Below are 13,678 nucleotides of genomic sequence, written 5' to 3' on the forward strand. Positions count from 1 at the left end.
TTAGGTCAGGATATGTTGTGGTTAGTGTCATGCACCATTTGCATAATTGCATGTTGTGTGATAGTTCACTCCATTATTGTGAGCACATAGTCAGTTACATGGATCTGCACACACCACCACTCATGGGTTAGTGGTCGATTCAGGCAGAGTGTGTTGCAGCAGGGACTCTGTTAGGCACCGTTGGTTCGCTCATGGGTAGTGTGACACAACGTGTTATCCGGCATGGATTCCTCCCCGTCATCGTGTACCGGGAGATGAGAGCATTGCGCTCCCCCATTTATGATTTGGGGTAGGAGGATAGGTGTACTCCGACAGCATCCCGTCCACTCGGTCACTCATCAGGAGTAGTGACGACAGAGTGCACGGTTGTCACAGCCCTACCCACTCGGCCTCTCTATTGTGTGAGATGATCGACTGGCGTCAGGGGTGACCAGGACGCATCATTGGCATCATATGCATGATGCATTTATTGCTTGTGTTTGTGTTTGCTGCATTTATATGCTGCATATTGTTTGGATACCTATGTTTGACATGCATACAGGATTTCCATATCTCTCGGACTGCTTGTCTTTATACCCAGGTCCTGGTTAGTACAGTATTCTCCTGTTTATTTTAGTTTGCATTTACCTTTATTACATCAGGAGACTGTATGCATGATTAGTGCTAGGTGTTATTTCCTTACTTTGTATATCAGTTGTACTTGTTGAGTGTTGGACTCACCCCGCCTCCATGGTTGATATTTTCAGGTTGATGCTGTCAGGAGAGAGTTCCAGTCGCTAGTCCCCTGCAGACCTCGAGGATATTATTGGACTTTTGGTTTTTCTTACATAGACTATGCTAAATTTGTTTCAGATTCTATTCTTGTTTGATGATACTTGGACATTGTATGGATTTTGTGATGTCGATGGATTTGATTTTGGATTTGCTTTTACTACATGCCTGCTTAGATGGCAGAAGAGGTAAGTTGGTTTTATTGTCGGATTTGAGCTTTACGAGTGTAGTGGAGTAGAGTTGTGTTCGAGTCATGATATTACTGATCGGTGTACTTATATATAAACTGCGTGGATGTATGTGTGGTTGTATTTTATTGGTTTTATTATTCCAGCCGCCTGTGGCTGAGGTATATGAGGATGTAGAAAAGTTTCAGATTGTCCACCGTACAGGGAACATACTGCCGAAATTTTCTCGGACAGGGACTCCTCTGGGGCGTGACATGTTGTATTTGATGTCTTATGTCTAAGTGTGTAAGAGCTTAGGAATACAAGAAGTCGAGTGAAAGATGTAGCTAACGAGAAGGATGACACTGGAAACGAGTTGACAGGTTCGGTACATCCAAGGGACAATGTGTTGCGGAAGAGTACACCGGTGGATGAGAAGGACATGCATGACATTCGAGGGACAAGAAGCTAAGGAGAAAGTCTACTCAAAGAGAAGATCAGAGTTGGGTTCAGGTGAACTCAATTCTGAATGACTGGAACATTACCCGAGCAAGCGAGATCAAAGAAGATTAACTCGAAGGTTGATCTCGAAGACCTAAGGTACCTCCCTTGTGATTGAGGGCACCTTGGGTGCAACTAGTGGAGTTATTTAGAAAATGCATGAAGGTGCCTCAAAGCTATTTGAGGAAGGCACGAAGGTGCCTCAAAGCAGTCTGAGGCGCCTCATATGGAAAGGTGCGAAGGCGCCTCGAGCAAGCTCGAAGGTGCCTTAAGCAGAGGTGCGGAGGCACCTCCAATGGCATTGAAGGTGCCTCCAAACAGTCAGAGCTGTTGGTTGACCATTGGAATGCATATAAAACTTTATCCACGTTAGAGGTGCCCTGGATGACCTTGGAGGCACCTCCAAGTAATAGTAATATTTTTCCAAAGGCTATAAAAAGCCCTCTGGAACTAAGAATTTAACAACTTCTGTATTCAATTCCCATTAACTTTCTGAGTTATTAAATAGTATAAGGGGTTTCTCCACTTTTAACAAATGAGATCTTTAGAGCTTTTCTTCTACCTTGGATGAACAACCACCTAGGTTATAATGAAGTAATTTATGAGTCTCTTACTTTATATTTTTAAATGGTTGTTTAATTTAACTAATATTGTGTCCCTGCTAAAGTAAGTTAGCGTGAGATTATTAATTTTAATTGTAAGATATTCACCCCCTCTAGCCGGCCTAACATGGTCCAACAAATACATACGACAGAAAAGACATCCCAAATTGGCTGCCCATGGCTGACAAATCTTAGGGGTGGATACATACCAAATGGAGCTGGGGCGACGCTACTTGGATTCTTTAAAAAATTTGAAAACTTTAGGAATTTGGAGGATATTGTGAAGCATATGAAATATTTTAGAAATTTGGAGGGTATTATGTGTGAGAGAAATAAATGAAGATATTGGACATTTGGAAGAATGTGAGTATTTTGAGAAGATGCATTTTCTTATGCATTTGAAGAATTCAAAAGATTTGTAAAGAGCTATAGAAAGTTTCATTTATCTTAAATATAAATAGAGAATGAAAGGAAGAAAGAAGAAGTAGAGAGTGAAGAGAGTGATAAGATAAATAAAAAAAAAGAGAGATTGAAATGTATTTATAATTTTTTTTTTAATTAAAAAAAATAAATTTTACTGTGATCAATGCCTAACAAATTAGCCGTTGAACAAATTAGCTATACCAAAATAACTTTTCTACTTCACTTTATAGACATCATAGAACCCAACCATTATACTTACTAGATGGGGGAGAAGAAATACTTACCCTTATGAATGAAGAATCAGCTAGAATACTCCTACAAAGAAAATATAATTATATCCACGTAGGACTTATTGTGTTGGCCTAAGAGAACTTACCAGAAAAAGTATAAGAGCTAAAATCTTTTTAGTACTATATGACTCAAGGTTTTCGGATAATGACAAAGCAGTTATTGGATTTATAGAAGTAGATATGAATAGTAATCTAGGAATTATTTATTTTTGTCCCAATTTTAATATGACCATTCTAGACTTTATTGAACATATTAAAAATTCTGTTCAAGCCAGGGGATATGGAGATTTTCAAAAACATATATCTAAATAGACATAATCTTTCTAGGAAAGATAATGACTAGCATCAACAACAGTTTCAAAGTACAAATTAATAACATAATAGAAACCCTTACAATAAGGGGAATCTATTTCATCAAACCTAAAGATTTTTCGTCTGACCTACTTGCTGGATTAGACTGGAATCTTAACCTAGAACTAAACATTATACCACTAACATTACAACCAAGAGAATCCATAATCTATAAAGACAGACATGGTAAATCAATAGTAAGATTTCATAATTACAAGTCCTCAACTTCTCAAGAAGACAACTAGGAAGATAACCAACCTGTTCTAAATCTAATGAATATAGAAATTAGTACACACTCACAGAAAGAGAAAGACAACTTTTTATTTTATGATGATTTAAATGAATACGTCTACCTTCTATTTGAAATAGCTAATTATTTTACACAAGAAGATCTTACAGAATTAGAAACTTTTGACATACTGCATCATAAGCTAGATGAAGATTGGATGATATACTTTGATGAAGGCCATAATATTATAGCTAAAAAGAAAGATTATTTTTCCAACGTTGCTTTAATGAATCCTGCAGAATCTAGTGCTCCAGAAAAAATGAAGTCGTATTGGGTGTCGGGTTCGGACATATTACGAAGTAAAAAGTGCGTATAACTTCGTCGGTTTTTAAAAACACCAAAGTAATAAATCCTTTTCGACTTCATCGTTTAGTATGTGTTGTGAAGTAATATACCTACTTTAACTTCGGTTAAAAATGAAGTAATGGAGTACTTTTACTTCGTCATATATCGTTAATTCCTGAAGTAATTATCGATTAAATTACATTTAGCTTCGTTCTGGATCGAAGTAATAGATAGATACTACTTCGAAATTTTTGGTAGTAACCGAAGTAGTTGATACTATTTTACAGCAACAAATTGTATTGCTTCGAAGTTATAAGTAAATTTTACTTCAGATTTTATGAATAAATTGAAGTATTTTTTCTCTTTTTACTTCATTATTTTTAGACTTCAGTAATTTTGAGCATCACAAAAGGTAACTTCATAAGCCTTGATCAAAATAAGCCATGATCTCAGCATATGTTTATACAAAATAAATCTCCCTAAATATGATCAAAATAAGCCATAAAAAACCAAAAACATGTACTGGTTCTTTCACACAACCTGCAATTCACTTCAAATACGAATACACAAATTCACTCCATTCATTTCTCACTTCATCATATTGTGTCTGCGTATAGTACTGGTTCTTCACACAACCTGTAAACTGCAATTTAGAAAGAACCATCATGTTATGTTTTGTAACTGAAAACTTTAAATCAAAACACAGCAAGTTGACAAAAAAATCATGAATTAAATTAACAAAAGCATGATAAGACAAATAAATATGTATTGTTATATGCACTCTTATAGTAACAATAACATTTCATCAAATGTGCAATAAAAATGATCCAACAGTTTTTTGAACCTTAAGTTTTAGTAGTTCCAATCGCATGGTGATTAGATGCTCAGTTAAATTAATGTATTGCATTCTCAATTTCACATGCACTATGACAAAAAAGCAAAAAATTGTACAATGAGACTTGCTCAATAATCACACAACACGAAAGTACTGAATTAGCGGTGTGGACAGATAACTGGATCTTTCAAGTAGCCTAGCTGATATGCTGAACATTTTCTTATGGTAGCTTGGGCATGGTTCTCGTGGAGATGTCAGTATTCTACCCACCTTGGTCATAAATAATGTTCAATATCGAGGTATGACTTATGATCCCTTGTCTCTCATCTTAAAACATCTGAATTTCAACTCATAATACAGTTTATATTTTGATGCCTAAGGTTCTATTGGATTTGATTTAAATTAAGCACGTGTCTAGAAAGGTTTTGTCATTGTTATTAGCAAATGACTAGTATTAATTAAAAGCATTTTATAACATTAGTGCTAATAGCAAGACTATTATAGTTGTTCCTTGACAACCTTCTATATTCTCAATCATCGGCAAGCAGAAATTTAATAGTTTATTAGGTCTATAAGGTAACCATGCCCAAATCAGTTACTAATTTCCCCCAGCTACTAATAGAACTATGCATAACACAGTTTTGTATAAAACCATAAACAGGGTGTCATCTAAGGGCGAGGAAAAAAAAGAAGGAAAGAAGCCATATCAAAGCATGAGAAGAAAGCAGTAGCAGGGCGTGAACGATTTGATTCAGTATGTGCATTCCTGTTCAAAATGGAAGAAATTTACACACCTTCCTCTCCAACTGTAGATCCTCACATTCAACAATCTCCTTCATGTACCGCATGACACAATATCCACATTCAACACAACCTTGTTGTTTGAGATTACCCTAATGAATCAAAGTTAATGCAAAGTGAAAAACCAAATATATAAGAACCAGGAATGCATGTTTTCAATAAGACATACCGTCAACTGTTTGAAAGTTGGTCGTTTTGGATTACCCCTCATACAAAGGTACGCCCTCACTCCACTACATTGTAAAAATAGAACTTATGTCATTTCATATTTGCTAATCAATCTATTCATAATCTACATAATCTAAAGCATACTTGCACACTGTAGTTTTCCAAGCGTTATCTCGGGTCCTATTACCCATTGAGTCCAATAAATAAATTGTATCTTTGTCCTCGTTTATAACGGTCAAGATCCAGTGGTTCCTGCACGATTGTCAATATATAGCTAAGCTACTATATATTAGGAATTGAGCAGGGATTACAAATATACCCAGTGTTGTATGGGATAAGGCATATGCTGTCTCCGTTTGATGCTTTCAACTGATTAGCAATGTGTTGTGAAGAGGTACTGCCATCTTGAGCGGCTAGTATTTTGTTGGGATCCACAAACGACACATACTCAGTCCTGTTTGTTTCCTTCAAGTACTTGTACAAGTAACTGCATTCAAGTAATAAAAAACATGGTTACTTAAGACATGAACTCATGCAAAGAGAAGAATTGTATATAAGACATAACTTACCCCATGTAAACCAAAATTTGTCTGGACCCTATCTCTCTCATTTCCATACAGCGCATGACATCCTCTCTCAACAACGATGTACTCACATTACGTCCAAACATGGCTTCATCAAATTCGATAGGAATGGTCTCCTCCTCAGTCATCAGTCTAACAACAAAAGAATACAAAAACTTGCATGGCATTGGTAGAGCACTTTCAACTTCCTTGAATTTATTTTTCTCATCAGGAACCTCCAAAATAGCAAATGGTGGTGCAGGTTTCTCCTTTTTCTATAATTTTAAATAATTGTAGCAAAATATATAACTATAGCAACAGAAAAGTGAACTGAAAATACCTTTGTCGTCGGAAATATCACCAATTCTTTTGGCCAGCCAACCACAGTTCCAACAGCATCTACCATTACTGTTGGTCCCGACTTAAGTGGAATTGGAAGCTCTGCTTCCTCCTGTAAAACAACATCAACAGACACCTTTAAGTTGCCTTCCCCAAGTGGAGCATTGTGCAACATTACATTTGGGCCTCCGTCGGATACTATCGTGCCATATGCCACCACATTCCCCTTATTCTTCAGAGCCAAATGACATTTTTTCCCCTGAACACTAAGATATTATCTTTTAATATCTGAAGCTAGGAAACAAATTTAATGTACCAAATATAATACAAAACCTGATTGAATGAATTGTCGCATTCAAAAACTTCCACATCATCTTCCAATATTTGAACTGCCATGTGCGATGACTTGTTAGATGCTACACGTTCAGAAACTCGATCACTTGTTTCTGGCATAAATCGAGCAAGAAGAGCCTTCAGTTTTTCAACTTCAGCTTTCAAACTCTTTGTTTCCTCCACTTGCTCTTTGAAGTTTTCAGCCAAAGCCTTTGACACCAACTCCCTCTTCTTCCTTGGAGTTTTGAAGTAGACTTGGGGCTTCACAAATCCCCCTACACCTCTAACCCTTCCTTAAGGTTCTTGGCTCCCTAATGCAGTAGTTAATACGTCATTGCTTCCAGAAGATATGAACTCTCCCCTCTTTTTTTTGTCCAACAAATCATCCTAAAAACATGGAGGTAACATTAAATATCCAATGAAGACACTATTTTCACTTATTATGAATGAACTCGAAATAAAACTAAAATAATATAATTTTTTCAGCAACTTCAGCAGTCTCTATATTTGTGATGTCTCCGGATTTGTCTTCGCGGGCCTTACGCCAAAGGAATGACCTATCAACTTCCTCATCCTCCCTGAATATTTTTCTCTGCCTCTACAATTCCAAAAAATGATCATTTAAAACATGACGTACTACATGAAAAGGATAATATAATGTTCCATGGATTACCAATTCAGTCTCCAATCCAATGTATCCCTTGCGAGACATTTTGTGATGATACTTGCAATTGCTCGCCCGTTCCTTTTGTTTTTCATGAGTGACCTATGTCACGTAAAAAAAAAGTAAATTTTTAGAAGAATGGCTAGAATTTAAAAACAATAGGATGGAGTATGATGAACTTATTATATATATTCCTGCTGTACAGAACTTCATTTTGTTAATTAAATGCCCTAAATGTTTTAAATCTTGGTGCATATAATAATTTAAATATAACATGATAATATCATCAAGTACCTCCCAAGATGGATGTAGCCTCTCATCAAGAAAAGCTTTCCAAATTGCAGATGGGATCTGATCTGCTCCGGTGGTGACCTCAGTTTTTCAGGATTATCTCTATATGGCCAGACAAACCTACTGTTGAGTTTGTTTTTGAAGTTTCTCCATTTCTGGCCTGCTGAACTCATCACTGCCGCCTCGCTTTGAGGTGCTAAGTCGAAGACATTCTAAAACACACAGCAGTAATTGCTATCAGTTTGTATATTGAAAAAATCACAATGAAAAAAAAACATAAGAAATCTCATAAGGAAGTGTATTATTGGATTATACTCACCGATATTTCTTCCCACACTTTCTGTTTCATGTTCTCTGGAACAGTGGGCCATGACTTTATGTTAATAGGCACCATGGATCTAACAACAGAGCCTATGAAAGATTGTAGTGCCTTCCCATTTTCATTGTACACAGGTCGTCCCATGTCATCATATTCAATCGTCGACTTTTTTCCCCATCTTGCAGCAGCAATAAGTCTGCACATTGATGTAGGCCCCCGAGTCTTCTTCTGCCCAGTAATAGGAGGTTCTTCTATTTCAGTCTCTCCTCGTAGCTCTGCAGCTGCTAACCCATCAACATCATGGTGTAGTTCGGTGTCCTCAACTACACGTGGCTCATCATATTTTGCTTTTTTCGCTGTTTTTTAGGACGCATTGTTCTTTTCCCTGCATATAGGAAAATAAATGATGAGATAACGGTATATAAAGTATGCAGTGACAATGTAATAAAAGAAGACGTGATACAAATAATAACATTAACACATACGAACAAGTAAAAATAATACTAGTAAAAACAATAAATATTAATGCAGATGACATAAAAGTGGAAAACATCATTTTTTCTTGTTTGTTACAAAGAACCCCTCTTTAGAAGATCTAAAGTATCCTTCATGTGTAAGAATACAATGAATATCAACATTATCAATTGGTCGAGCTTCGGGAATTCTGGTCCAAAGATCCTCTTCTCCCTCGTAACATCTATTTGGAACTTGAAGCACTATTGACCACCCTTTGTTCAATGGGTCAGCAACATAAAATACTTGTCTAACTTGACTTGCAAGCACAAATTCATCCTTCTGGTGGCCTCGTTTGTTCAGATTAACTAAGGTGAAGCCACATTCATCATTGTATTGTATTCCTTTGTCATTTGATACCCATGCGCACTTGAAAAGAGGAACTTGAAATTGATGATAGTCTAGTTCCCATATCTCTTCAATAACTCCATAAAAAGTTACATTCTCTAACACGGGATTCTTATCTTTGGCACTACAAACAAGCATCGTGTTGGCAAGTAGAGAAACACCACTGTTTTGATAAACTTTCTCATCATCCCGCTCTTTTGTTTGGTTTAAATTGCCATTTATGACATAGCTATCACACTTTAAGACTCGCACACGTGGTCCATGGGCCAGCCATCTCAATGACGATGTCATTCCACCATTGCAACTATCGATTTCAGCAGCCACCTGACATGCATTCCTATTAATTAGTGTGATCAAAACAATGATTAACAAATATTGTATGTTAGCATCTTCTACATCACCTTTGCACGAAACCAGTCAATGAACCTCTTATTATGAGCATCTTGTATCCACCTTGCATCTTTCTGTTTCTTGGGAAACATTGTCTTCAAGAAGGATTTGTGTTCACTGAAGAATTTTACTTCTAAAGTTTTATTTTCATGAATACATATGGACTGCCAAGTACATATAATTATTAGTTATGCAGTACACTTACATAATGTATGAAGATATTTCTTCTGTATTTTCTAGAACAGTCAAGTGTGCTTGTTGGAGATCAATTTGTTGGACGATGATTGATGAATTGCTTGCTGAGAATCCAGGAATGCTTGCGTTTGGGTCACGTAGTGATTTAGGGACCCCAACAGGATCAAGGTCATTGAGATGTTTTGAACAAAATTCAACTGCTTCTTCTGCTGCATATCTCCGAACAATGCAACCTTCCGGATATTTTCGACTGCCTACGTAACTTTTCAACACCTTCATGCATCTTTCAAATGGGTACATCCATCTGAAGTAGACTGGTCCACATAATTGGACTTCACGAACAAGATGAACTGTTAAGTGGAGCATGATATCGAAGAAAGAAGGGGGGAAATACTGCTCCAATAAGCAAAGTGTAATAATCAAGTCAGATTGCAGCTTATCTAACTTGGCTACATCGATAATCTTGCAACGAATATCTTTGAAGAAGAAGCATAATCTTTTGACAGCATATCTAACATATTTTGGCAGAGAATTACGTATGACTATTGGCAGGAAGTGCTGCATTTCATCTCATCCATGCAGACAAGATTCTTCATGTTTGATGAGAAACCTTCCGGAACTTTTATATCCATTAATGACCTACATACTTGTAATCTCTCATTTTTTGTGAATGAGCATGCTGCAGGAGGTAGATATGTTCTTTTCTCACCAATTTTAGGAGCCAATTGAGGCCTAATTCCCATCTGAACCATGTCCAACCTAGCTGCCACATTGTCCTTGGTTTTTCCCTTGATGTTCATCAAAGTATTAATCAGAGACTCGAAAACGTTTTTCTCAATGTGCATAACATTGAGACAATGCCTAACATGTAGGTATTTCCAGTATGGAAGATTGAAAAAAATTGACTTCTTCTTCCAACATTTACTGAAATTTATAGCTCCAACATACTTTTCTTCTTCAATGTCTTCAACAATATTCTCCTTTGCTTTTTTCCTTATTTTCCCCTTCACACTTGTTTTCTTTCCAAACTCACATGTTATGTCTGAAAGCTTGTCAAACAACTTAATTCCAGATAATGGCCTACCTGCTTCACCAAGTTCCACCATGCCATTAAACTCCTTTATTTACCTCCGATATGGATGAAATCGTGGTAGGAATCATCTATGCCCAGCAAATGACATTTTCTTCCCATTTTGTAAGTGCTTTGCATAAGTATCCTCACCACATATTGGGCATGCGTAATAACCATGTGTAGTACATCCACTAAGGTTACCATATGCAGGAAAGTCGTTGATGGTCCATAAAAGAACTGCTTTAAGAGTGAAAACCTCCTTCGATAAGCATCATAAACTCCATCAACTCCTTCCCACAACAGCTGCAAATCATCAACCAGAACCTCAAGGTAGACGTCGATATCGTTTCCAGGCTGTTTTGGCCCTGAAATGAGCATCGTTAGCATGATGAATTTCCTTTTCATGCACATGTCTAGAGGCAAATTATATGTGACCAGCATGATTGGCCAGCAACTGTAGCGACTACTAAGATTGCTGTGAGGATTAATTCCATCGGCTACAAGTGCCAGGCGAATATTTCTTGCCTCACTTCCAAAGTCGGGACACATATGATCCACCAATTTCCATGACGGTGAATCAACTGGATGGCGTAACTGACCAACAACTCTTGTGCTATCTGCATGCCATGTTAAATTTCTAGAAGTTTCTAAAGATTTAAACATGCGCTTAAATCTTGGTATGGGAGGGAAATACCAAACCACTTTGGCAGGAACACCTTTCTTCTCAACATTTTTCTTGGTTAGCTTCCATCTTGATAAGCCACATTTCGGGCAGCTTATGCAGTCTTTATATTGTTTCCTATAAAGGATGCAATCATTGGAACAAGCATGAATCTTTTCATGACTCAAAGCCAAACAACTCAACGTCTTCTTTGCTTCATAAATTGACGATGGTAGATTATGGTTATCTGGCAGCATGTCCCCAAAATCTGCTAGTAGATCTGAAAATAGAGCATCACTCATCCCATGCCTTGCTTTGGTATTGTATAGTTTTACAAGTGCACTCAACTTTGTGTAACGTTTGCATCCCTTATACAGTGGCTTCTCTGCTTCCTCCAAAAACTTCATAAATGCTTCTGGATTTTCTGTATGGTTATCATACGCTACCTCACACAAATTAACAGTTTCAAAATCATCATGACAATTATCAGTTGGCTCTTGGTTGACACTCGAATTTAATCAATCCTTCTCCGCAGCCTCACCATGCCAAATCCAATTCAAATAATTTTTACTGAAACCATTGAAGTAAAGATGCTCCCGAATCCACATAACCGCTCCCTTTTTAAGATTCATATATTTGCAACAAGGACAATAAATTAAATTTGGGTCGATATGTGGATTCTGCAAACAACTTCTAATGAATTGTTCCACACCCTCCTCATACTCTTTGGACCTCCTATCTAAGTAAATCTAGGATTTATCCATTATAGTACAACAGAATCCCAAGAAACTTCTTCAGAATTATCGTGCTAAAATTATTTACCGCTAGCTCAATGTGTTCTTTGATCAAAACCTGAAGATACTACATATATGTTAAGCAAACGTTAGAGTAAGACTGCAAAAAGGTAGTCAAATTCATATCGAGCACAGTTCCATATTTTATACTCATTCCAACAGCTGTCAATATTTTCTACTCATCATGAAGAAAAATAATGCGTATTTTGTACAATATGTGGATATATAAAGAACGAAAGCATGGCACCAGTTGAATTTCCAAACACTTGTCTTTTTTCGAACATGCACACTCAATCATTTGACATATGAACGCTCTTAAATAGATTGAATCTATTGGGTTGTCAGCAATCCAGTGTCGGAGACCATTCAGCCTGATAGTAGTAAAAGAAAACCCCTCTAATTTCTGATTTTAAAGTTAGTTTTTCATAATCATGCTGTTGTGATTGTTGAAATTTGTGATGGAAGCAGTTTTGAGTTCGTTTAATCCAATTGTAACCAAATTTCTTGACATTTATGGTGGTTATAAATTGTTCATGGATGGAGCATTTCAGAATGTAGGAGATATGCTGGGTTGCATTTGTACAAGTTGTGTGATACATTTTCAGAGAGCTTACACAAGTTTTTTTATTAGAACTTTTTTTGTCATCCCGAGGAGTTAGGAAAGGTTTGAGATGTAACTATAGAAAGTATGAATAGTAATTTTATTTAGTTTTATTGTATTTTTGCTCTCATATTTTTTTTAGCCAAAGATTTACTTTGAATTTTATTAAATTATTTATCTTAAGTGGTATCATAGTTAGAAATTGTTAAATTAAAATGTTGTATTTGTGCTGGATGAAGCAGTTACACATTTAATCTCAATAAGTGATAGCATAGTTGAGATTGTCTGATTCTGAAATGCTGTATTTGGGATCTTCATAGTGGATGAAACAGGTAGCACAAAGACAAATTATGTTAGGATGGTGAGAATTTACTTGAACTATTAGTGAATGTTGTATTTAAAAGTTATTATCATCATCTACCTAGTGGAGAAAATGCTAAGCTATCTTATGCCAAAGAGAGTAGCAAATAATAGAGAGATGTAATCACTCTTTATCAAATTATACCTAGTGTGGATCGAGTATACAACACAAGGCATTAGATAGAAATTGGATGCATCTCTGTTTTATTTCAATCCATTTCAAGAGGACAAAGATAAAGTATCTGATCACATTTTAAAAGATAAGCTGAAACTATTACATATATTTATATAAAGAAAGGAGGAATTCATCATCAAGATTTGAATAGGAGTGTAGTGGTCACCGAGAGAGCAAGGACAAAATAGAAATTATAAAGGTGAGTGTTCTAGCAATATTGATTTGTATATGAATGTTGATGGTTGCTTAGCAAATTGTCTGAACAAGGAAACAAAAACACACATTAGTTACATTAGTTTTTGCTATCTCATGGGAAAACAATCCATCTTCTATAGTTGATATTTAAATTCAACTGGTGCTATGCTTGCTTGCATTAGGAGGCAGGTATTTTTTTTTAAGAAAAATTAATACATGTGGAACTGAGATTTTGAGGGACAACTTGAAGGAGTAAGAGTACAACACATGTCTTACTCTAACTTGAAAGCATGCGTATTTTTAGGTAATGACCTCGTAAACATAGAGACTGAAAAAAAAAAACAAAAAAAATTTCCAAACACTTGTCTTTGTTGGAAGAATA

General features: G+C 36.3%; 1 protein-coding gene across 1 annotated transcript; it reads right to left on the bottom strand.

The window, feature by feature from the left end:
* Nucleotides 1-8,544: 8,544 nt before the first annotated feature.
* Nucleotides 8,545-11,578, bottom strand: LOC122044052. Its single transcript, XM_042604596.1, has 6 exons — nucleotides 10,567-11,578; nucleotides 10,387-10,522; nucleotides 10,086-10,299; nucleotides 9,449-9,996; nucleotides 9,255-9,360; nucleotides 8,545-9,177 (listed from the first exon to the last, which is right to left on the bottom strand). Exons 1-6 carry the CDS (start codon nucleotides 11,576-11,578, stop codon nucleotides 8,545-8,547), a joined length of 2,649 nt encoding a protein of 882 aa, XP_042460530.1.
* Nucleotides 11,579-13,678: the final 2,100 nt, after the last annotated feature.

Source organism: Zingiber officinale, chromosome 2A (genome assembly GCF_018446385.1).
Source record: "Zingiber officinale cultivar Zhangliang chromosome 2A, Zo_v1.1, whole genome shotgun sequence".
NCBI lineage: Eukaryota > Viridiplantae > Streptophyta > Magnoliopsida > Zingiberales > Zingiberaceae > Zingiber > Zingiber officinale.